The sequence below is a fragment of the Squalius cephalus genome, assembly GCF_949319135.1.
Source record: "Squalius cephalus genome assembly, chromosome: 25".
In the NCBI taxonomy this organism is placed as follows: domain Eukaryota; kingdom Metazoa; phylum Chordata; class Actinopteri; order Cypriniformes; family Leuciscidae; genus Squalius; species Squalius cephalus.
This window is the reverse complement of record NC_137146.1, coordinates 23,480,280-23,506,400: the sequence shown is the minus strand read 5'-3', so window position 1 is coordinate 23,506,400 and position 26,121 is coordinate 23,480,280. Positions and strand designations below refer to the sequence as shown.

The following is a 26,121-nucleotide window of genomic DNA, read 5'->3' as shown; positions in this document are numbered from 1 at the left end:
GTTTACTATTAGGCTACTGTCTCTTTAAGACCTGCACGCGACGCGTCTAATATACACGCATTTGGCAAGCAGATTTTCTCTTAATTTTCTCTGTTTGCTTTCACTTAGACATAACCCATTTTGTTTATGTAAACCATGTGTGTATTTGACAGTATTAGCGCAATAAGACTCGAAAGATAACTTAGTCCAGTAAGTAACTTGGCGCTGTTAGACAGGCTTTTAGTGCATGTGCGCTTCGGATGCATGTATGCGCTCAGAAAAGCGCATGTTAGAACAGCGCATCAGCACGTGAATGACATGTTTATAATGGCGCTTTTCCACTGCATGGTACGGTACGGCTCGGTTCGGTACGGCTCACTTATGGTGCATTTTCACAGCATGGTACTGCACGGTACGGTCTGTTGAGGTTCCAAGCGGACCGTACCGATACTAAAATGTGACGTGAAAACACTGCAGATCACTGATTGGTCAGACAGAATCGTCACTACCAGCGTCATTGTATTTGCGACACAAGACACTAAACCTGCAAGATTTAAATAGCCAGTAGACAACAGCCAACGCTGTAGCACCTGTTTTTAAAGTACTTGCTTGAAAAAAGAAGATAGGCTCCATTGTTCCTGTGTTGTGCGTTTGAAATGTGGCGCGTTTACGATGATGTCATGGCAGTGGAGTCGGCGCAACTATAACGATCAGTCCCACCCACTTTGAAGCGGTACTAACTGCAGTGGAAAAGCAACCGAGCTAAAGCGAACCGAACCGTGCCGTACCGAGTCGAGTCATACCACGCAGTGGAAAAGCGAAGCGAGTCGAACCGTTCCGTGGCGAGTCGAACCGTACCATGCAGTGAAACTAACCCCCATGCAAATAATTAAATTTTGTGAACTGCAGTGTCCCGTTCCTCTGTGTTAACATTTGATGTGAATATACGTCGCGTTGTACAGTATTAGGGGTGTAAGAAAAAATCGATACACTTGAGTATCGCGATATTTTATTTTGCAATACTGTATCGATTTTCAAAAACGCAATATCGATTTTTTATTTTTACGTCCAAAAATATTCATGGTAAGACCGTAAGACAGTGGTTCACGTTTATGTTGTTTAAATCCCTACCACTAGATAGCTATGCTGAGACGCACCACTAGTGTCCTCGCCAGGCTCGCCTGTAACGGTGCGTGTCCACTGGACATTTTAGGATTGACAGCGGACCGGAGAAAGCGTTGAGAGCGACCGAGAGCGTCAAAAAGTTGGGCAGTTCCTTTATACAAATATCAAGCGAAAAACGCAGTCGGCAGCCAATTGCTGTGAGGTTCGGGATGTGATGTCTACCTTGAGAGTTTAAACATATGCAAATTGTGTCGGAGTTTATGCTGGATTTAGTGCGTAAATCATTTTGTTTACAAATTAGACGTTGTGCAGTTGTTATATAGCCTATATGTTAAATATTTCATTTTGGATGTGTTTATTGTGATTATATTGGCTGGTTTTATAAAAGTTTATACAACTGAAAGGATATCTTTGCTTGGTGTATTTGGAAACAAAGCTTGTCTATTTCTAAATGTAATCGCGTGCATCGTTCACATCAAACGCGAAGAGAGCATCTGGCGCGAGTGATTTCAATGTTAAGTCAATGCAAAGACGCGTTTACGCGCGTCTGGAGGTCCTGCGGCACGAGGCGTTTAGTGCGGCGCGGTTCGCCTCATTCGCGCGTCCAGTTCTTTTAAAATCTTTTATCACATAAAACTTGATTTTAATATGACACATTTATTTTGTTCACTTTCATCCACTTTCATTCATTTTCGTCCAGTTCACGTTGTTGTTTTGTATTGTGACAGGGGCTATGTACCTATTTTCTTTTATTATGGCCTACTTGAGCATATAAGCATTTGCTCACTAAGAACCTGTAAACCACAAGCCCAAACTGGCAGTTTGATTTTCTGTGTACTGAATTGTTTACCTAAAGTAAAACTGGCAGTTTGATTTTCTGTGTAGGCTACTGAATTGTTTACCTAAAGTAAACTTCTTTGACTTTTATGCACATCATGTCTTTTTTAAAAAAAATATTTTTAATATATTTTACTTTAAAAAAATACCAATATATCGCCTTATGCACAGTATCGAAATATATTGCAATATATTGAATCGTGACCCATGTATCGTGATACGTATCGTATCGCCAGATTCTTGCCAATACACAGCCCTACACAGTATGTTGTGATGGAGGCGCCAGAACTGCAACTGATAGACTGCAGTGTAGCACGATACTATGATATTTCTTCAAAAGCAGATCGTGGAGACATTTTAATTGTCCACGATCAAAAATCGTGAAATCGCACACCCCTAGGCTCAGCCACGCCTTCTCAAAACTCTTCGTTCAAACACGCCCCAACAAATCTACGTCACAAGGCGTACAAATCTCGTGCCGCAGGACCTCCAGACGCGCGTAAACGCGTCTTTGCATTGACTTAACATTGAAATCACTCGCGCCAGATGCTCTCTTCGCGTTTGATCAGAGAGTGGGGGCAGAGTTTCATAAATAAATGTATACGCAAAGAAAGAAGGCGTAACTTTTGTTTCTCGCTGTATTATTGTTGCCGCCAACACCGCCATGTCGTGGAGACGCTGTGTTTTTCGTTGCGAAAGCCAAACTAAAAGAGTTTGGCCTTCCAAAAGAGAACACAATTAGAAAACAGTGCTTAAGCTTTATTTACAACTGTTCCAGAACAGTACAACTAAAATATTAAACTGTGTGCTGCGCAATTTTCGGAGGACTGTTTCCAGAACCTGCGAGAGTACAAGGCAGGCTGTGCACAAAGCTGATTCTAAAAAGTGGGGCAATTCCATATTTGCATGTACATTCTGGCACTTCTGACTCACACACAGTATGTAAGTATGTTTTCATATTTTAAGAATTTGCAACTGACTATTCAAAAATCTCTTTCATTAAAATATTTAAATGTCTTTAAGAAATGTTATACACAAATCCGCTGAGATCTCTATGGGCGCCGCCATTACTGCGTGCCTGCGAAGTGACGGCGGTGTGACACTTGCTGGTGCCCTCTAATGACATTTCAATGAAAGCGGATCCTGTGGCTTAAATATTGTGATTGTCAAAAATTTTAGTAACTAAACTGAATTTTATTAGGTTTAGTGACAACATGTTGCAATGTTTATATTATATGGTACAATTTCTGGTAAGCTACGTTTTTTTATTATTGCTTGAAACAAATTTCAGGATTTCAATTCAGTTCAATTCTTGTGATTTGATTTAATATTGACTAATTTGGATAAATATTAGGTACACAAGATAGGCGTTAATTTTTCTCAAGAAAAAAAATCTCACCTAATGCTGTAAGTTAAACATACAGAGAGCCTTATCCGTATTATTTAAGGTTAAAAAATAACTCAAATTAAATATAATGCGTTTTTTTATTATAATAACTTTATTTAATGATATGAGTAAAAATATAATAAATATGTAATATAGTACATATTTAGCAAAATACTCTCTATAGCTCTTTTTTTCTAGCCAACTAACATGCATTATGGCTCTCCTGAGGTAAATTACATAATTGTTCTCCGGCTGTTTTATTGACCCTTTCCGCGGTTAAAAAAACACTGACTGATCGATATGATGAATATACATTTCGGTAAGTTGTACTGTTTCTTTTTACATTGTTCATTCGTGTTTATTTACTATTAAGGTGAGATGATCGGTTCACGTGCGCTAGGGATCCATCACGTCACATTTACAAACACCAAAACGGTATTTCTTGTTTGAATTTCGAAATAAAATTGACAGAATCTGAGAGCTGAGCTTTTTTTATATCATAACTAACCTGCTCTGTCTAGTCTGTCGGTCTCCGTGTCCTCTTTGCCTCGCGATTTTTCTGTGCGTAAGAAAATGGATGTGTGGCGTGAAAAGTTGCGTGTGTCTCACGGTGAAAGCGTGAGAGTTGGCAGCTTACAGGTATTCAAGATTATTTTATTAATCATCTGGCATGCGAGCTTCAGAACCTAAACTACAGGGCATTGATTGAAGGTCAGAATTACATGAGCTCCGGATGGATTGGCCAGATACTGCATACCTTTGCAGATGAGCTCATCACATCAAAAGGTGTCGTGAGGTTTTCACAGGCATTGAACTCAGTTACCATAATGTGTCAGTAACAATACAGAGAGAAAACTGCAAAATTCTCGAAGTAGTGTGTGACTGTATGGCCGGCCGAGGGAAGTGTTGTAGCCATACAGCAGGGCTACTGTACAAAATTATAGATGAATAGATAAAAATAAAATTTCGTACAGCTACATCTGCTACAGCCGCCTACGGGACCAACACGCTACTTCCTTAGCAACAAGGCACGCAGTAATGGAGTCATTCCACGAAACCGGTACGATTTGGACAAACACATTTTTGGATTTTTTACTTTTATGTATTACTTTTCTGAACAACCCACAACATTAATTACATGTTTAACTTCCAGAAAATCATATTTTCCCACCTCAGGCATCAAATCCCTATTATTATTGGTAATTATTTTAAGATATGGGCACTATTAGTCTTCAACCCCGTTATGGACACTATGGGAGCTCTCTGAATATGATTATAAAATATATTTGTAATGAAATCAACATTTTCCTATTAATCATATGTCCCTCACACTAATTCAGTAATTGTAAATGTAAAATTTACATACAATTTTACACTTATGCTATACGAAAGCCTGAAATGGGCACTTTTTGTGACAGCAACCTCATCATTTTTGATCAAAGATGTGGCTTAACTTCAGAATTTTAACTAAAATCAGTATTCTTATGATTGCCCTGAACATTTCTGACTAAGTTCAACAAACATTAAATTACTTATTCATAAACTTAAAAAAAAAATGAATAAAAATGTAGGTGTGACGGGGTTGAGACTAAGATTAACAGGGTTGAAGATGGTAACGGGGTTGAAGAGACAAATACAGCTAAACATATACATTGTTGTTTTTTTCTCAAATTCACTGAAAGATTTTCTATGAGCACTGTATTTCATTATGTAACCAAGAAAAACAACATATATAAATTGCAATTGCAACTCAGTTTTATTAACCCGACTGCAGGAAAAACAACAATAACTTTAAATACATTAGAACATTATAAACTGACTAAATAGGTCATCAAAATAAAACATATTACTTGTGTGCTTTTTTTGATGTGTTTGCGTGTCTGTGCGAACATGTTTTTGTGTGTTTTTTTGCATGTGCGCGCGCTTCGTGGCAAAAAAGTAACGGGGTTGAGTGTTACGGGGTTGTGATTTTTTGCTTGAAAATGGCCACTGCTCTACATGTAGTGAACAACAAGAGAGTACATGGCATTCATTGTATTAAGAAATCATGTATATTTTTGAAATAACAAAGATAATTTTCACAAGTAATAGAATTCTATCTTTATTTGATGTAACGGGGTTGAGTCGTTGAGCTTGACGACCACAATATCAGATTCTAAATAAGTTATAGTTATAAAAGAAGGTGGTAACTTGCCTGTGTCTACACACAGTGTTGTTCAGAAGACTTATATGATGTTAATTCATGTTATTGATGTCACATATAAGGATCTGTTCATTAGTTTTATGGGGGAGAATGGTTTGTGTAACGGGGTTGAGGGATTACTGAGGGACGGAACTAAATAATGTGATTTTAATAAATAATCATGAATTTACTTAGAAAAAAAACATTACCAGCAAAAAAGCACAGATAGATATTCATGGGAATGGCAAAATGTATGGACTTTTTTCTAATTATATTATTCATATTCCAAGTACACTTTCAAAGAAGGCCATGAGGGACATGACAAAATAGGTGGTGTCAACTGAAAAACAAGATAATTTCTAATATAAAGATAATATGTATGTCATTATTTTTAAACTTTATTAAAGGAGACATTTCAATTGATACAAAAAGCTTTTAAGAATAGATTTTGGTGACCCAATAGGTAAAATACACTTAAAATCTTCAGAGGGACTCAAATCGTACCGGTTTCGTGGAATGACTCAATGGCGGCGCTGCTTTACTTCCGTGTTTCGCCGGATTTGTGTATAGCCTACCTGAGATCAGTCTGTGTATCGTCATTCTTAAAATCTATTAGATGACCCATAGACCAGTCACTCCTCAAAGACACACAGCTGGGTGCTGGTTCTGATCTCTCCTGCTGAACTGAACTATAACAGAACAGATTTAATTAGTTTTTGATGAAAATCATCATATGCAAGATCTTCATACTGTTTGGATGAAAAGCACTTGAGGAGGGTTTAGACATTGTTTTCAAGAAACTCATTTAAAACAGACATCTCTTTTATTATGGGCCTTTAAATGTTATTTCATTTGGCAATATGTGTAGATGATATGGTCCCAGTGACTGTCTGAGTTGAAACAATGTTTTCTACCAAAAACAGGATTAATTTCATAAAATTTAAAGGGGTCATATGATGCGATTTCTTGTTTTCCTTTTTCTTTAGTGAGTTATGCTGTTAGTGCAAGTATAAGATCTGCAGAGTTACAAAGCTTAAAGAGTAAAACCTTAAGAGATATTATTCTTTATAAAAGTTAAGGCTCAGCCACGCCTTCCTAAAACGCTTTGTTCAAACACGCCCCCACAAATAAATGTCAGTGTTTGAGGGCAGAGTTTCATAACACCACCCAAATGTATACGCAAAGAAAGAAGGCGTAACTTTTGTTCTCGCTATATTATTGTTGCCGCACCCTGTGCTGGGAGAAGCAGCTCGTTTGCATTTAAAGGGACAGACACAAAAACGGTGCGTTTTTGCTCACCCTCAAAAAGTGACAATTTTAACATGCTATGTAAAAATATCTGTGGGGAATTTTGAGCTAAAATTTCACATACACACTCTGGGGACATCAAAGAATTATTTTACATCTTGTGAAAAGAGAATTATACCACCCCTTTAAGGTTCTTGGGCCAATCACAATGTACTGGATCACTGGCCAATCAGAGCACGCCGCGCTTTTCAGAACAATGAGCTTTGTAAAAATCAACACGTTTCAGAAAGGCGGGGCATAGAGAAGCAACAATAATGTACAGTATGTGTAGAATAATGAGTTTTTTAAACCTAAAAACCGCATAAACACATTGTATACAAATACACAAAATAATGTTATTTTTAGAACCGTCATATGACCCCTTTAATTGTATTACATTGATACCATCTGTTGGACATTTTTGGAGGAGTCCTTTTGGAGGAGGTTATGATGGTCAGAATATAGAATAGGGCATTTTTTTAGCTCTGAATATAAGGCCTCCACAGCAGCACTGCTGCACATTACCTGCAATTACACAACGCCCAGGTACCAACAAAAAATACTGAAGTCCATTTAAAATGTCCATAAAGGCTGGGTGTTTAAAATAATATAAGCATCTCATTCAATTAAACTCTATATCTGAGTCCAAGGCATGAAATTGGAACACTCATAGATGTGTCTCTCTTGCATCAGGTGAAGACAACAATGTCTATTATGAATATCATAAATACAAAATACAAAACACCATAACATTAAAATGTCAATCATGTCTTTAAGAAATGTTATAGCCTACCTGAGATCAGTCTGTGTATCGTCATTCTTAAAATCTATTAGATGACCCATAGACCAGTCACTCCTCAAAGACACACAGCTGGGCGCTGGTTCTGATCTCTCCTGCTGAACTGAACTATAACAGAACAGATTTAATTAGTTTTTGATGAAAATCATCATATGCAAGATCTTCATACTGTTTGGATGAAAAGCACTTGAGGAGGGTTTAGACATTGTTTTCAAGAAATTCATTTAAAACAGAAATCTCTTTTATTATGGGCCTTTAAAGGGGTATTTAATGTATTAATTCAAAGTACCTGCATACTGGAGTAAAATCTTCAACTCTGGATGTTTGTGTGTCATCCATGTTGAAACTGAACAGTTGAAACAGTCTGATCTCCACTGACTCTGGGTGGAAATGATGAACAAACACAAAACTAAAGTAATTAAACTTAATTAAACATATTTATTATTGATCTGATCATGAGAGTTGGAGGTAAATAGATGACATCGATGCGTTCACTCAAAAAAGTCATTTGAAAAATCATCACACATAGCCTTACAGCACGATACACAAAACAAACCCCGTTCCTTTACTACAGGATGAACAATGTTAAACACATCCTTTCAGAGAAAGTATTAATGTGGACGTCACCTGTAAAGGGCCTCAAGACATGAAAAGTCAACTTGATCCAAATTTATCCAACCGATTCACAAACTCCTCCATCTTTTCCATCAAGTAGCTACACATACATTCCTGTCTACGGTTTTATAAAAGTTTCTGTGAAACATTTACTAATATTTTGTATCGGAACCAGGGGCGATTCTAGGATTTTCATTTTAGGGGGGCTCAGCCCCCAATGAGGGTATGATATTAAAAAGTTAGTTTATGGTCTAATGCTCATTATTAACTACTTTCATTCATTGATCCAGTAACATGCATATGGCAGAGTTATATAATCACTGAGGTCCCGAATGTGAGGTCTTTAGGGGGGTTCGGGGGCATGCTCCCCCGAGAAAATGTTGATTTCTCTGATCTACATATGTGCATTTTAAGATGTTTTGAAGGCCAAAAAATTGGATAACAATAGCTTTAAAACCATGTGCGGGCAGCTGTTTATTTTCCACACTTCATCAGCATCACACTCTTTTTCTCTTTGTTTTTATCTTGCTCTGTCTTTTCCCCTCCTAAAGCTGAGCTTTGACTGATATAGGCTTTTCATTTTTGTCTGTCAGTGAAGAAAGTAAACATAGGGTCAACTGATAGGTTGATTTATGAATCATTTTTTCAGACAAAGCTACCAGGAAAGCTAGGTAACTAAGTTTATTAAATTCATTCACAATATATACACATTCATTATTGATCTAGGCCTAATATATGGCCGTAGACAGGGCTTTATAATCAAAGAGGTCATACATTTGAAGTTGTTATGGGGTTAAACATTTTTATTTCTCTGATATGTGCATTTCAAGACGTTTGAAGGCCAAAAAAGGATAAGAAATAGATTTAAAACCTGCTCTCTCCTCATCTCCATTACTCTGTCTTTTTCTCTCAGTCTCCTGATCTTGCCCTGTCTCTTCCCCTCCAAAAGCTGAACTTTTTTTAATTTACTGAAGGCTACAAATTGTATTATATTAATTCTCAACATGTACACATGCATTATTAATCTTGTGCCTATGAAAACGGCTTTGTTAATGTTTCTTGTCCCTTCACAATGACATAATTACACGTTATTAGACAAAAGTTTATTAGTTTTCTAATTATTTTTGTCATTCGTTTAACATTTATGACCTAAAAAACTGTTAGTTTAGCTACATATTCTTAACTCGCACTTGACCGTAAACTGAAGCGTCAGTCGTGCTGCTAAAATTCGCGCTCGGATGAGAAACCGAACCCAGCAAACATTTGGACGTTTAATGACCGTTGAAAAGACGTCCGTCCGAGACGTCCCGTCATGGTTGAAAAATAGTTCCAAAATGGAAGTTGAACCGACGTCTTTTCTGGCCGTGAATTCCACGTCTTTTCTGGCCGTGAATTCCACGTCTTTTCTGGCCGTGAATTCCACGTCTTTTCTGGCCGTGAATTCCACGTCTTTTCTGGCCGTGAATTCCACGTCTCTTCTGCGCGTCCCTGGACGTCTAAATGCGTCGTCATATGTGTTTAAATGTGTTGCTGCATAATTTAAGTGTATAAGCCTGCATATAAAATAATCACACACCTATTGTGTAACATCGTGAAAGACAATCAAGTCTTGAGGTTTAGCCTACACATCTTGACAAAGGTTCTAAAAAGGTCCAAAATTGGTCCAGTCAGACCTGAACGTCAATAAAACGTTTTAATCACGTGTACATCAAAAACAATAACACATTATTTGTGGACATAAGCAAAAAAGAAGCATGTTCTGATTAAGCACAACATTTTATTGATCTTGAACAGCCAAAATTTCTCTTTATTTTTTATATGTTTAACATTTCGTGAGCTTAGAATTATAAGGTTCTATCTCCACTTTTGGTCGAAATTGAGTTTTTGACAATCTGATTCATTAGGTGTTTATTAATGCCTGTGTGGTGTTATTTTTGTAAAAAAAATATTTTGTTAGTAGTTATTAATAAAATAAAAGGTTCCATCTCACAAAACATAAACCGAGTTTAAAAACTTTGATCCTCAATAAACTACAATAAACGGAGATAGAACCTTATAATTCTAAGCTCTCGATTTGTTAACCAAACTAAATACCAATAGCAAAATACTGAATTATTATATAAAGATAGTTCACCCAAAAATGAAAATTATGTAATTTACTCACCAAATTCCAAACCTGTATGAGTTTCTTTCTTCTGCTGAACACAAAAGAAGATATTTTGAAGAATGTTTGTAACCAAGCAAATAGAGCATCCATCGACTACCATTATTGGAGAAAAAATGATTATTAATGGGAAGCGACATCTGCTTGGTTACAAACATTCTTCTAAATATCTTTGTGTTTAGCATAGAAAGGTATACAGGTTTGAAACATGAGGTTGAGTAAATGATAACAATCCCTTAAACACATTGTTTGGCTCATTTTTTGTATCCACCACCCCCAGCTCTTCCTGGAGCGTGTTTCAGGTGTTCTGCCGTTGCTGCATCAATTTCAGTGTCTGTAGCATGTGGGCTCCACCTCTTCACAGCATCTAAGGGAAGAGAATATATTTCTTTTTAAAATAAATGAAAATTTAAAATTTGAGGTAAATGACATGCACTTATTTTCAAAATATTTTTATGGTCTTCAGCAAAATTCAAAACAGCATTTGTCCCCTGCCTCTTCAATACCACTGTGGTGCCCTTGAGAAAGACCCTTAACTAGGTGTGTAACAGTGAGAAAGTGAACAGGACATTTCTGATAAAGACAGGTGGGCTGTGATGTCCCATGAAAAGACATGTTTAGCAATTCTAAAATTACAAAATATTTTTAAAGCAGTTACTGAAAACATACATGTTCAAATCCAGCTAATTTCATTCTACTTCAGATAATTTACTTTCTGAAAGAAACTCTCAAAAGGCTACATTAATAATTTACAGTAATAACTTTGACTGTATCATTAAACATACTTTATACTATGGTATACCGTTGTATAAGTTCAAAGTAACTTTTAGCCTACTAGCTAATTTTAGCCAAACTCAGTTAGCCAATTTCAGTTGACAATGTGGGCATCATTTCTTTCGGTTCATTCATGTCAAACAAGTAAAACTCTAGCACATGAATCTAATAATACAAAATGTACGTACCCAACAGTAGATTTCTAATAATATGGGCCTCAATTCCTCCTCTCTCCGTGGTTGTTCAAACTTCAGTGTTCCGGAGTGAGTCTATGGGGAAAACGCGTTAACATCTCGTGAGATAATCTAACCTATCGCGGGATTTGGTAATGTCGGGAGATCTTTTGTTACATCTTGGCAGCACAGTTTTGGCAATTACATCCAACTCAGACATAAATGGTGACCAGATATATTTCTGTTTTACATGTATATGCACATTCCATAAAAAAATAAAAAAAACACAACGTATACATCAGGTAGGCTACAGGTTGAAATAATGACTAGAATGCAGAGGCTTTGCATTCACTTAACCACATAGGAACTGTGTGATTATAATTTATTTAAACAAGATAAAGTAAATATATTTACTTTGTATACAATTCGTGTATTTCATAAAGATAATTCCTGTTTTTTTTCTGTCTTGCTTGACTAGACGTGTAAAAGACATCAGTGGACGTCTATTCACAGCCTTGACGTGTAAAGGACGTCAGTGGACGTCTTCAAAACCTCTTAAAAACTACTTGGGCAATTAAATTAATTTTTGCAGTATTAACCATGCAAGGATTAAGCACAGCTTTTGCATATTTCACAAGGATTCCATGATGGAGGGTCATGATGGACTATAAATGCACGTGTAAAAGACGTCGCCAGGTGACGTCCTCTCACCCGATACACTATATTGAACTACACGTAGCTAAAAGTCAAAATAACAATTATACATGCAACCCCAGAGAACTGTAGACATGTACAAATGTATCTGAATGCATTTTTAGGAAATGTTCTGTGTTACATATTTTTACCGATTTATGCCGTCATACCGCGACTATTTTTGGCCAGGGACACGACGTTGCCGTCGGACCAATGTTTGCTGGGAACCGTCCTGTGTTGCTCCCAATGCTCTAGTAATTACATTATGTAAACTGCAATGCATTTATGACAAAGAACTGCACTGATGCAGATGTAATATCATAGCAATCTATCAATAAATGCACTCACGACACACCTTGTACTCTCTGATGTTCGCTCTGCTCGGCGCCCCTGCAGATTAAAAAAAGCGCTAAATCCAAGCAGACTCAGATAAGGGGAGGAGCCGGAACTTGACGCAGCTTTCCGCCGTTTCAAATGAGTTTTTTAAAAGGGGACTGAAGCGATCAAAAATGTATTAATCAAATATTTTTTAGGGGGGCTGGGCAGAAGTTTAGGGGGGCTGAAGCCCCCCTAAAAAGGGCCTAGTGACGCCCCTGATCGGAACTAAAGAATCGACTGTCTGATTAAAATGGCGAAACATCAGCTTTCTTTTACTTTCGCTATTATCTGTGACGAAAGGGGCACGTGATTAAACTGCTGAAGTCGTTAATGTTGGTTTGTAATGTTTTAATGGTTGCCCTTATTTGTAAATGACGTGAGTTTAATCATCAAGATAAAAGTTTACAGCTAATAACTCCAGTAAATTTAGTGTGCTGATAAACTCCAAACAAACATATTTATGAATATGACACGGATTAATGCATTTGTAGGAGCCACAGCAGATTATTCATACCTGTGTTCGCCAGCAGAGGGCGGTGTGCGCTGTGTAGTGAAAGCGGGTGTTGGAGACGGTGCAGATCATCGGTCTATATCAGCTGTTTATTTATCAGTCATAAGAAATTAGCGTTCATCAGCCTGTTGCTCCACAGATGACCCCTTAGATTTTCTCATATAGATGTCATCCAACTGTGATTGCAAAAATAACTATCTTGATCTATCATCCTCCGTTAAACTTGGTTTGCTAGAATATTCATTAATTTCTTTAATAATAGAGGTCTCTTTTAAAGTATAGGGTTGCTGAAGGTAAAAGTGTTGAGTCCAGACCAGATGCCAATACACAAAAGGGGTGTGGGTGGGCTTAAAACATGTTTACATTTTTACATTTAAAAAATTACATTTTCATTACATTAATGTCAATCATAGAGATTTCAATCTTCTCCAGTAGTATTTATAATTTTTAAGTATTCAGTATTTTTAATAGGCGCATACATTTCCAAAAAAGACAAAACAGTCCCTAATGGCATAAATGGAGCATTCGGGTTTTTGAGCCGATGAGCGACCTCTGGTGGAATATTGAAGGATTGTTTGTGTGACAGTTCTGATGTTTAGTTACGTGATGTAAGGAAGTACAGGACAAATAGTAAAAAAAAAAATATGCCTGTGAGTTTGATGTAATGACAAAACATGGTTTCAAGTTATTTTTATTTTTATCGACCGTCGTCATCGCTACATTTAGGGACGAACAAGAATCCTGTGAGAATGAAAGTTGTAATGAAAGAGAGTTCGATAAGAGTCACTTTTATAGCAATGTGAAACACTGTGGAGAAATACCACTGGCATTATCACATAAACTACTAGGTAAGATACAAATATGAGTGCCAATATGCTACTTTACACGTTGACTATGTTTTAATCACTTCCTGTGTGTTTTACAGATGCTCTCCCTCTTGATGAGGTTGATAATAATGTTGTTCGTACTGTGAAGAGAAGTGTGTTTTCAGAGTCTCAGCCCTCTCCTCTGAAAGAGCCCCTGACACTGGCTGCTGTGTCACAGGTCAATAAACCCATCCACTCATCATCATTTACAGAAAACTTGTGCTTCACTGCAGTAAAACCTGGGGATATTGTTGCAGTGTAAATTATGAAACAGAAAAATACAATGGAGCTAGTGCCATCTAACCACCAGTCAAAAGTTTGGTCACACCCATTCTTTATAATTTTTCTTGTCCACATTTTAGAATAGTAATAAAGTAATCATCATCACCACCACCAATAACATTGTCGTCGTCAGCATAATTTTGAACTTATTCAGGCTGTTGTTACAAAGAAGTACACTTCATCATATTTTTAAAAAGAGAAATTATGAAAATAACATAGGTTACTTTAAAAGAATATACTTAGGTGCACACTAAATATAATGTTTTGGACACTTAATTCCATCATGTTAACTGAAATTAAATGAACATTTATTATAGTTTTTAATTTATATGAAATTTAGTTAGTTGAACTTAAGTGTGCTTCTTTTGACCCACTTAAGCAGGATTTAAGTAGCCTACGTCTTTGTATGAAATTACTTCAGTTGGCTTTAAAATATGGTGAGTATATGGTAAACTAACATATACTTTAATATAATTTCTATTCAAACGTTCACATTTAAATCATGGAATTTAATAAATATTTGTAATTCCACATTTGTAATAATGAAGTTGCTATTTAGTACATTATTTACTACAGTTAAAATTATAGTACTTTATGTACCTTGGTATGTTAGTCAACACATCAAAATAAGTGTACTTCTTTAAAGCACAACAATATATTATTATATAACAATATACTGTAGAACATAATGATTTAAAATGTACTTTAAAACAAAGTTTTAATTTGACATGACTACAAAGTGCACTTTTTAAAAGTGTAGTTAAGTTTGTTAAGAAACGGTCATGAAAGTATACTCGTTAAGTGGCTTTTTATTTCATTAATATTGTATTATCTGCAAAAATAGTTTTTTAAAAGAAACAGTTTTCCATTTTTAATTTTAACACTTATTTTTTACAAGGGTGTAGCAGATCACTTTAAAGAAAAAAAAAAAAAACCACCCAACTCCTCAAATAAATTTCTACTTTAGGTTGTGGACAAATAGTTTTTAGCTATTATACTCTATTAGATATATATATAGAGCTATTATATAATACTAGCTTTAAAATTGGACCAAACACTTACATGCCATTAGAAACACTTTATCATAAATTAATTTAGTCACAAACAGTTCATTTATTATATTAGTTAATTGTTAATTATTAGTTAATTAATTCAGTTAATTCATTTTTTTTGTTTTGTTTTTTGTCAGTTATACTTTTATTAATTGATTCAGTCATAAAGCTTTTAATCCGCTAATGAACTCGTGGGCCACTTGGACTCTTTAGAGAACCACCAGTGGTCTGAGGATCACAGTCTGAGAAAACTGCTTTAAAACAAAACTGGACCATGGTACCACCACAGTACTTTTGTGTAAATGTTGTTTCTGCATATATTCAGGCTCTTTTGTGTATTTCAGGATGTGTTGAGGAATATTTTGGATCTGAATGAGTCTGTGATTCAGAATGAAGAGTTTGTCCGTTGTGTCAGTGGTGGGAAACTGTTTCCTGGCTCTGTTCCACTGGCACACAGATACGGGGGCCATCAGGTAAAGCTGACCGTCACCTCAAACCCGACAGCGATGGCGTAAGACAACCAGAGCAAACATGTCAACCATGTGTTATTATTATTATAGTTTGGTTATTGGGCCGGACAGCTGGGGGATGGAAGAGCACATTTGTTGGGTGAATACACAAACAGGTAAAATCATCCTGATCATCAGCGTTCAACAGAAATCATCAGTTGTTATTGTCAGATGTGACTTTTCTGTTGTAATGCATGTCAACTTTCCCATAATGTTGTTTAAGATTAAAGAATGGAAAGTGTGATCTATACTTATTGTTTTTTTAGCAAATAGATGATTCTGTCATTTTTCTCGCTTAAACATGCGTCTGAACAATGACATCTCTCAGTTTAGAACTGTGACGAGTGTTAACCGTTAGAGCGGTGTACAATCTCTCTTTTATCCAGAAAAGGTGAAAGATGGGAAGTCCAGTTGAAAGGCTCAGGAAAGACACCGTACTCAAGGTGAATATCAGTTCCTGCTGCTCAATATTTTTGATATGCTTTTTAAGTAATTCTGAGATGTATTTAGTTGTAAATGATCTTACATTATCTCATAGTGTGTGATTCTCTGTCTGGCAGGAGTGTAATGGTTGTGCTGTTTACTGTACATGATGTGTTGTGTGCAGGTCTGGTGATGGACGGGCTGTGATTCGCTCCTCTGTGAGGGAGTTCCTGTGCAGTGAAGCCATGCACTTTCTGGGAGTTCCTACCAGCAGAGCCCTCAGGTACACACACACACACACACACACACACACACACACACACACACACACACACACACACACACACACACACACACACACACACACACACACACACACACACACACATATACACATAATATATATGAATGGACATGCATAAGAAGAGAAATATATTTATTTATCACATTTAGATGTTTGGTGTTGAATATTATTTTTATTTTTATTTATACTTTTTCCATTTTTTTGCCTTAATTGTTTGTCAGTCTGGTTGTGAGTGAGGAACCTGTTTGGAGGGATCCGTTTTATAATGGCAGTGTCATAAAAGAAAGAGGTAAAATACGATCAGATTTGGAGAAATAGAGTAACTAAGTTCTTTATCCGGCCTCAGCTTGATGTGATTGTTCTCTGTATCTATCAGGAGCGGTTGTTCTGCGTCTGGCCAAGTCCTGGTTTCGTATCGGTTCACTGGAGATATTAACTAGAACTGGAGAGTTAGATGTCCTACGGTATATTAATTTTAACTTGGGAGATAATATTTTTTTCTCACTCTTATTTGCTTTTTAATTTCTTTTTAATTTTAATTTTCAGGACATTGTTGGACTTTGTAATTAAAGAGCATTTTAAATCTATAGCAACAAATGACCCTGACAAGTATGTGGTGAGTATCTGTGTCTCTCTGCTGTTTAGCTGGAACACAAGATTATTTTATATTGTCTGATCAGTCTCACTATATTTGAATGGTGTTCATGTTGTGTGAAGGTGTTTTTCTCTCGAGTGGTGAATGAAACGGCACATTTAATCGCCCACTGGATGTCGGTTGGTTTTGCTCATGGTTAGTTCACTCTGCTTTACTTGTTTAGTTATCACATATTTATCATTATAGATCGAGCTTAATAAGCAAAATGCACAACAACATGATCTGCATCTTCACACAGGAGTCTGCAACACAGATAACTTCAGTCTGCTTTCTATCACTTTTGATTATGGCCCATTTGGATTTATGGAATCATATGACCCAAGTATGTTTCTTTTCTAACTTAAACTTTCATAATATTAGCAATCATCTTCCTATACGTTTAATTTTAAGCTTTTTGTCATATAACATTTCACACATATAACACACACACACACACACACACACACACACACACACACACACACACACAGATGTTTACGTTGTATTACCCATGTCATTATACACATTTGTGTCCTCATAAACCATATATGAGAACACATACACACATGTACATATATAAATTTATATACAATACTGCAAAAGTGGAGGAAAATAGTATGAATAGTAAGCTACTTTAGATCTACTATAAATTTTGTATATACTTAAAGTATATATACATGGGTTGAGGGGCATGATTAATTGCATATTTTTTTAATCCATTACTTGTTTTATTTTACTTCATTATATTCTAATAAGTTAAAGTGAAATAGACAGCCATAATAATAAGATATAATAATAATAATTGTATTGTTAAATGTGTGTTATTGCTACAGCATTGTTTCCTCTGTATAGATTTTGTCCCCAACACATCTGATGACGAGGGCCGGTACAGTATAGGAGCTCAGGCTAATGTTGGCCTGTTCAATCTACAGAAACTTCTAGAAGCTCTGAAACCATTGCTGACCTCAGATCAGCTTTCACAGTAAGAGATCGTTTTATTTTCTGTTGGTATTGGTCTGGAATAAAACAGGTGATTCTTGTCAATTCATTTACTTCAGATCTCAGCAAATATTGAGAGAGTATCCTCAAATCTACCATCAAAGGTGAGCCTGTCATTAGACAATATAGAAACCTGTATTCCTCTCTGAGTCATTCCTGATCTCTCTTTACTGTTTCTGTTGTAGATTTCATGAGCTGTTCAAAGCAAAGTTGGGCTTTCTGGGAAATGAAGAAAAGGATTCATATGTGATTGCATTTCTTCTAAAGGTAAATATTAGCTGGATTGTTTTTTCTCTAATTGTACTATAATTAATTCATGTGATAAAGTTATTTGGCCATTCTCACTTTCATTATAAACTTTTTTAATTAGATTAGAACTGTCAATAGTTAAGTCCAGTATGGAGTTAAATCAGTAGTAGATCACACAAATGGCAGCATCTCCTGAGAATTACCCATATAATGTTGTATGATGTGTGATGTGTTGAGCTAATGGAGGACACTGGAGCAGACTTCACTATGACTTTCAGACAGCTGAGTGAAGTGACCCTGTCCCGGCTTCAGAAGGGATCCTTTGCTCCGGTTCGTTTCCTCTCCATTCACTCCCACAGCAGCCGCAATATCCATAATTCATGATTTCAGTCCATTAACTGTGACTGTGTCTCTCTTGACAGTCATTGTGGGCTCTTTCAGACCTCTCATCACACAAGCATTTCAGAGACTGGGTTCAGCTGTATTTACAGCGTCTGTCAAGGTAATGTTGCTGGAATGTAAACTCGAACTCTTTAGAGGATTAAAAATGAACATCACTTGATGTTTTAATCGTCTTCTACAGGATAATGAGTGACTCAGATGAAGAACGGCAGCACAGAATGCAAGGTATGTTTTTGTGTATGTTATATGATGCAATGTTATATATTATGTGTTTATATATTGTTACAGTAACACTGCCGCTGAAATGTTCAGGATTGGTAAGATTTGTTTTTGAAAGAAGTTTCTTATGCTCACCAAGGCTGCATTTATTTAATCAAAAATACAATAAAAACTGTAATTTTGTATTACTACAAGATATTATTATACTGTGAGATATTAGTACAATATAAAATAAATTATTCTATTTGAATATACAGTATTTGTGTAATTAATATATTTGTTCAGTTGAATGTAATTTATTCCTGTGATCATTTCTCCAGTCTTCAGTGTCACATGATCCTTCAGAAATCATTCTAATATGCTGATTTGCTGAGAAACATTTGAAAACAGTTTTATTGTTGAGGAAACCCTGATACTGTACATGTTTTGATTAATATAAAGTTCAAAAGAACAGCCTTTATTTGAAATAGAAATCTTTTGTAATATAAATGTCTTTATTGTCCCTTTTAATGCATCCTTGCTGAATAATATTTTTAATTTCTTTTTTAAAAAGCCTTACTGACTGTAAATGTTAAACGGTAGTGTATGTTTTTTTACGATGTGTTATGTTGTATTTAATGTTATTTGTAATTTTTCTATTGTTCAGGAGTAAACCCACGGTATGTGTTGAGGAACTGGATGGCTGAATCTGCTATCAGAAAAGCAGAGAAAAATGACTTTTCAGAGGTATTATTATTACATGTGATGTCAAACTAATATGCTGTCATGATCATGCTTATCATATATCTTAGAGTGTTTGCTTTAATATATTACTGTGAAATGAAGACTTGACAATTATACATACAATGTAACATCTTCAGACAGACCATTATGGCTTGTCTTTTTCTTAGGTGACAGTGTGTTTGATGTATTTCTAGGTGGCGCTGTTGCAGAAGACTTTAATGGAGCCATTTCTGGAGCAGGAAGAGGCTGAGAGAGCCGGATATGCCAGTAAACCTCCATCCTGGGCTCAGCAGCTGAGGGTCAGCTGTTCTTCCTAACTCAGGGTCCAATGAAAAAAAAAATCACAAATTTCAGCATCATTTGAACCAAAATATTGTTTATGACATTGTATAATCACACTTCCTAATGGATGATCTGATTGGAGGATGAGCCATGTTCGACATTATATATGTACATATATGCACGTTATATATGGACAATCGACATGGATGTCTTTTGTAATATTGCTGTTTCTGCATTTCTACAAAAGTGCAAAAAACTTTGCATCATGCATCTCGGTTACTCCTGTTTAACAATTAGGCATGTCAAAATCTGTTAAACAGTTAACTTTGCAAGACCTTATTTATTATGACATTCCATTAGCAATGATGATATAGCATATTTGCAATACATATAATCTGATTAGGTGCGTAGTACAAAGTATTTACATATTTTAGTCAGGTGGTGTAATGCAAGCATATTAAACAACAAAATAATTAAAGATGTGTGTCCTAATGTTACGCCAAGAACTTGTTTGGCGGTCAGTTCCTCAGTCCAACTACAAAAACACGTCAATTAGCTCTATCTGTCTTCAAGATCATTGCTGACTGCGCTTTTTCAGCATTGCTGTCATCAGTTCTGACATGAGTTCGCCACCTGGGGGCGCTGTTTGTACAGGTGTAGTTCTCTTTGGTGGAGCTGGAGGCATTTTTCTTACGGAGCCGGCGGATGGGTTGGCAGCCGGTGCAGGAGCTGGTGGTGGAGGCGGGGGTGGAGGTGGTGGTGGTGGAGCTCCACCTGCAGATGCAAAGTTTTGGGGACCAGGAGGAGGAGGTGGAAGGGAGGTGATGGGGTCTGGAGGTGGTGGGGGGAGCGAGTCTCCCCCGTAAGGTGCAAAACTAGGAGGCGGTGGAGGAAGAAAGTCAGGGGGCAGCTCGGCATCTTCTGGAGGAGGTGGTGGTGGAGGCAGGTCATCCATGGGTGGAGGTGGGAAGGAGGATTGTGGGAATCGAGGTGGAGGAGGAAACTTGTTGACTTTGGTTGTGCTGGCAGGAGGAGCAGGGGGAGGAGGAGGCAACATGGGGTCGGGTGGTGGAGGAGGCAGGGTTTCCATTGAAGGCGGAGGTGGTGGGAAAGATGTTTGGTTGCCAGGACCCTTCAAAAACAAACCAAAAGTAGCATTCAGGAGCATTTCAAATAAATGATGAAATTACAAGGGGATTAAAACAACTCTAAAGGAACCGTCACCCTTTGTGGAAAAGTAGTGTGCTTAATTTTACTGCTCTTGAAGTATACTTTAAATCTTTAAAGTATATTTAAAAAATATATATTTTCAGATAATTTATTAATTAAATAAAAGGCCATTGTATGTATATTTAAAGACAGTGCACTTTCATGAGTTAAGTACAATTTTAAAAAGTACTTTGCAATCATGACAAATTAACAGTTAAACTTTTATTCATAATACATTTTTAAATTATGGTTTAGTAATCTTTTGCAGTACACTTATTTTGATGTTGACACACATACTAGAGCACATGTAAATTTGATTATAATTTTAACTGTAGTGTGTTATTCGTTAATACGTTTAATGTTAATATATTTTAAATGTACCAATTGGCAACTTCATCATAACAAATGTGTAATTCATGACAAGTTTCAATAGAAATGATATATGTATATTTTAGTTTACTATAAATGCTTCATTCGGCAGTACACTTCAACCATATTTCATAGAAAGTAGAAGTAATTGTAAAATGTTATAAAAAGATGTACTTAAGTGTGTCAATAAATTTAAACTATATTTTGTTTAATTGCAATTAACATGCAGTTAAGTGTCTGAAAACATTACATTCAGTACACACTTCAGTATGGTCCATGAACTTATATTATTTATGGTATTATATTATGGTGTTCTTCATTACTAAGGCAACTGATAGATTTAGAGGTACCTTGGTGTCCTTTGGAAGCTGAGGAGCGTGTCCATTCGCAGCTTTGGCTGAAAGATAAACACAAAAATGTCATCAAAATCCTTTTATATATCAAGATCTATGATACATTTTATAACAATCTATTTAGCTCATTATCTCTACCTTTAGGTGTAGGGGAGGGTGTGGATGGACTGGAGGAGGCCTGGATAGTGCGGCTAGCCCAGCTTGCAGTGCCGGCTGCTTTCCTCACAGCGGCTTTGTAGTTCTCATATAACTGCTTACCATACTATGACAAAATCATGACAAAACAAGACCGTTAATAAGGTAGAAGATTTTTTTGTTTTTTTTTTGGACAAAGTAGACAGCTCACAATAGGACCCAACACAATACAGCTACAATTTACAGTACATTTTTGCATTGTAAACTATAATTTATAATGCCAATTTTGCTGCAAAAAGTTCGACTTAGTGTCTTCTTGCATTAATCATACAATCATTATCTATTTTGGTTTTTGGTGTGTGGCCTGGTTTCTGCTCACCTTTGCAATACGTATCCCAGTCACCCACAGAGTCATGGTCAACTCATCATCACAACACAGATACTTGATGTATTGGGATTCTTTTTGAATTTGAGGATGCTGAAAGCAGATCACAGTGACCACATGAACATGACACAAACCTGATATACACACCTGAGAAGGCCAAGATAATAACACTTCATTTAGTTGTATCTGCTATTGTTTCCCCTGTCATTCCCTACAGATTTGTGGAACCATTCATTTTTCACCGGTTGAATCTTTAATCAATGTTTTTTTTGTTCTCAAAACAACAAAGGGTTGGGTAACATCTTACTAGGGTTTTCAGTATTAGTTCATGCTTTGCTAATATTAGTTTTTCTCTAAATGGACAGTTGGTGATATTAACATTGTTTTGATTACATATGTTATTGAGCTGCAGTTGCATAGCAGAGACAGTGGATGGCACACTAAAATCACAATTTGATTGCCATTGCCCCTCATGCCACACTTTAGGATTAGTCCTAAATATTGCTAAAATGAACCACAAAAATCTCGTGCTTTAAAATTTTGAATTATTGCATACATGTAAAGAATGCATGTCCCTTTTCTGTTGGAGTCAGGGTTTAATTGTGCATGTATTACATTTATTGCATTTTCTGCGTTTTATTTCCCAGTTGCTTGACAAACATAAAACACAGCCCACCCTAACCTAATCATAGCCTGAAACACCCTTGATGATTTGTCATGCTTTCTTAACAAGGCATCAACATGTCAGTGGACCTGGTTTTGCTATAATCCTTAGGTATTTCATTTCCAATGTGTTGATGTTGGTAAAATAGCTTTTTACAGTTATACTTTTCTTTGTCCAAAATTAGTTTTTAGCTAGTGATATTCTTTCCATGCCTTGTTTTTAATTTGGTAGAACAATAACCCAGTATTAACACTTTCATCACATATTCATATTCTTAGAGGTGAGTATAGACTGGAAAAAAGCAGTTGAGGTATTTTAAATTGTGTGCAAAGACTTTAATTAAAGGAAGGCTCTGTCAACCGCAAAGTCTGAACACAAAAAAATAACCAGAAAAAAAAAATGTTTTGACCTTTTACACAGCTTGTGGCAGGCTGGCTACTAAACCATAGTGTCTTGTTCAAATTATATATTATATTATTCATTTGGAAAGGCTTGAGAACCATGATAGCATTCTTAGACTGCTACCACCATGCATGCATAAAAATGATCCTCTCTGAACAAAGACAAATTAAGGTAGCTGTGAGTGCCACAAGGCTCGCTCTTAGACCCACTGTAGTTCTTCACGCAAGATGTAGCATTTAAAGTTCTTTACCAGATCTATTTGAAGGTACCGTTGTTGCAGTGTGATTATACAATTAAAAATTAAGTAATAATAATAAACAACATTGCTTAAGGGTTAGGATTAGGATTTAGTTTATGGTTAGTTCCACGTAGTCGTTTAGTAGATGCATAGTTTACTGTTAGTAACAGCAAGTAGATGTAATGTGTAACAAGGACACTGTAAAATACCATTTTTTAAGATGCTGTTTTGTATAAACTATAAAATACTGTACCGTTTCTTGAATTTAGCCCCTTGCTATCAAAGAAAGATTCACTTTTCGTGAATCTTCAAACCCTCATTCCTTATGTTTCATGTTGCCACAGTTAATGTCAGCTCTCATCCCTGCACGCTAAACAGGAAAAGATGCTTCCCCAACCACTTCCTGCATTCTGGACGTTCAAATGCAACACACTGGCTTTTATCTTTGGGGGGAGCACCAGGCATAAAAGAAGCACACACCTTGAAATAATTATTGTACAATTTGTGTTTAGCAGGGTTTGGGGGTTACGCCTAACAGCTTAATGGTCTTTGAGTGAACACTTACTGTATGAAAGAGAACCAAGCTGATTTATGGTGCGTTAATATCAGATAAATCCCCTGCTGCCTGGAGTACTTAAAGACACCTTGTTATTGTGGCAAATTACTTAAAAAGCCGAGGTTGCACTCCGGCCCGAGACTAGGTCTGCCATTTAGTAATTTAGGGGATGTTTTCACGACACTGTTTTCAACTAAAAACGGAACAGCGTTTTGGCCTGAAAACATTTGAAAAAGGGTTTCAAAGTTACGACACCATTATCATCTCCGTATACACTACAAAAAGGTGAATCTGTGAAAACAGGACATCATGCACATGCATATTACGTGTTTAGTCTATACGTTATTTTTTTTGCAAATGAAAGGATACAGATATTAACAGTAAGAAATGGGGACATCATCACGTGATTATAAGAATTAATTACACAAATCAACACAATATAAAATTTTTTCATCATGAAAAATTAAAGGTTCCTCACAACAGACTCAAGGATGATATGTTTTTCGAGGTTTTCGTGTTAAAAGGATTTGACGTTTTCTTAAATTAGGTAAAAAGGGACAGATCTGTGTGAACGGGGATCGTTTTGATAACATTGTCATCTGTACAAAGAAAAAAGTTTTACATTTTTAGTACATCTTGTTGTGTAAACGTACATTTGGGGGATGTAGTTTTGGACCAGCGGAGCATTTTGAAGGGTTGCAGAAATATCACCTCTAACCTGATCACACTATTGCTCCACTACATGCAAAGGGGAAATGGGTGCTTTTTAGAGGAATAATTTACAGCTTCTTGTGCTCTAAGCCTCACGTCTTTTATGTCTGCTTTCATGTCCATGACTAGCCTGATAGAGCAGCATTTTGTTGCGGGAATGATGAGAATTCACTTTATGTCCAGAATCAAATTAGTATTTCTGTGCATTATTTACAGAATGAGAACAGAGCAACTCAACATCTCAGCTGAGACTCTGGAAAAACAACAGGAAAACAAGTACACCCGTGTTTGGGTTTTAATAATATTCATAAAAATGTAATAATAAAAGGAAGTACACTTATTACAAAAATAATGTACTTTGAAAAAAAAAATATTTAAGTGTTAACCTGAATGTAATGTTTCAGACATTTAATTGCATGTTGATTGCAGTTAAATTAAATGTATTATGGTTTAAATTTATATTAAATGCAATTAGCTGATTTTTAGCGTTAAAGGTCAACTAAAATATATTAATGTTATTTCTATTTAAACTTGTATGTTGTATTTCATGTATTTAAATATATCTGTAATTATACATTTGTAATGATGAATTCACAATTTAGTACATTTAAAATATATTAACTTTAAATTTAATACCGAATAACACACTACTGTTAAAATTATAACTATATTATATATAATAATTATATAAATATAACTTTAAATGTGCTTTATAAGTTAGTCAACACATCAAGATAAGTGTACTTGACAATCGATTATTAAACATGATCTAAAAGGTCTTTATACTAAAACTTTTAATTTTACATTATTGGAAAGTTCACTTTTTTTATTTAAGTGTGTTAAGAAACATTTAAGAGTACACTTAAATGGGCTTTTATTTCATTAATATTATTTTACCAGCAAGTACAGTTTAAAAAATATGTATACTTTTAAGATGTAAAGTACACTACAAGAGCACATTCAGTACAATTAAGTGCACTATATTTTCACAAGGGTGGGCTGTTTTCATGTTTTACTTTATTGATCCTTGTCCCACTGTATGTTTCTGATCCAAACTCTGTATAAATGTTACAGTGAGAGTGGGTTACCATAATAAGAAAACTGTACCTTGAGAATGAAGCAGTGGTCTGTTGGTGCTTTGTATCTGTTTCTGTATTCTTTGCAGTAGTAGACGTTCACATTGTCAAACTGCACCAAGCACACAAGGTCCCGTGATGCCTGATGGAGAGAGAACCCCATAACACACTGAAA

General features: G+C 36.0%; 3 protein-coding genes across 4 annotated transcripts in view; 1 reads left to right on the top strand and 2 right to left on the bottom strand.

Moving 5' to 3' along the window:
• The window catches only part of LOC307153983 (NACHT, LRR and PYD domains-containing protein 12-like), a 136,884-nt gene extending 124,228 nt beyond the window's left edge, over positions 1–12,656 (bottom strand). For both annotated transcript variants that reach the window (XM_079863840.1, XM_079863841.1), the window contains exons 1-4: positions 12,371–12,656; positions 7,886–7,976; positions 7,591–7,704; positions 6,086–6,199 (exon numbers count right to left, since the gene is read on the bottom strand). In XM_079863840.1, the coding sequence (XP_079719966.1) occupies positions 6,086–6,199; positions 7,591–7,704; positions 7,886–7,935 (278 nt within the window). In that variant the 5' untranslated portion in view covers positions 7,936–7,976; positions 12,371–12,656. The remainder of the gene's footprint in view (positions 1–6,085; positions 6,200–7,590; positions 7,705–7,885; positions 7,977–12,370) is intronic.
• A 718-nt stretch (positions 12,657–13,374) lies between these two features.
• Positions 13,375–19,940, top strand: LOC307153592 (protein adenylyltransferase SelO-like). Its single transcript, XM_079863149.1, has 19 exons — positions 13,375–13,752; positions 13,830–13,948; positions 15,449–15,577; positions 15,665–15,729; positions 16,000–16,056; positions 16,221–16,319; positions 16,562–16,629; positions 16,717–16,804; positions 16,887–16,956; positions 17,058–17,130; positions 17,234–17,317; positions 17,827–17,956; positions 18,033–18,077; positions 18,159–18,240; positions 18,460–18,552; positions 18,645–18,724; positions 18,806–18,849; positions 19,490–19,569; positions 19,761–19,940. The coding sequence occupies exons 1-19, from the start codon at positions 13,569–13,571 to the stop codon at positions 19,881–19,883; spliced, it is 1,713 nt and encodes a 570-aa protein (XP_079719275.1). The 5' UTR covers positions 13,375–13,568; the 3' UTR covers positions 19,884–19,940.
• A 390-nt stretch (positions 19,941–20,330) lies between these two features.
• apbb1ip (amyloid beta (A4) precursor protein-binding, family B, member 1 interacting protein) overlaps positions 20,331–26,121 on the bottom strand; it is a 28,474-nt gene continuing 22,683 nt past the window's right edge. Inside the window, exons 10-14 of the mRNA XM_079863148.1 lie at positions 25,978–26,088; positions 22,294–22,392; positions 21,918–22,041; positions 21,777–21,823; positions 20,331–20,980 (exon numbers count right to left, since the gene is read on the bottom strand). Of these exons, the coding sequence (XP_079719274.1) occupies positions 20,423–20,980; positions 21,777–21,823; positions 21,918–22,041; positions 22,294–22,392; positions 25,978–26,088 (939 nt within the window). The 3' untranslated portion in view covers positions 20,331–20,422. The remainder of the gene's footprint in view (positions 20,981–21,776; positions 21,824–21,917; positions 22,042–22,293; positions 22,393–25,977; positions 26,089–26,121) is intronic.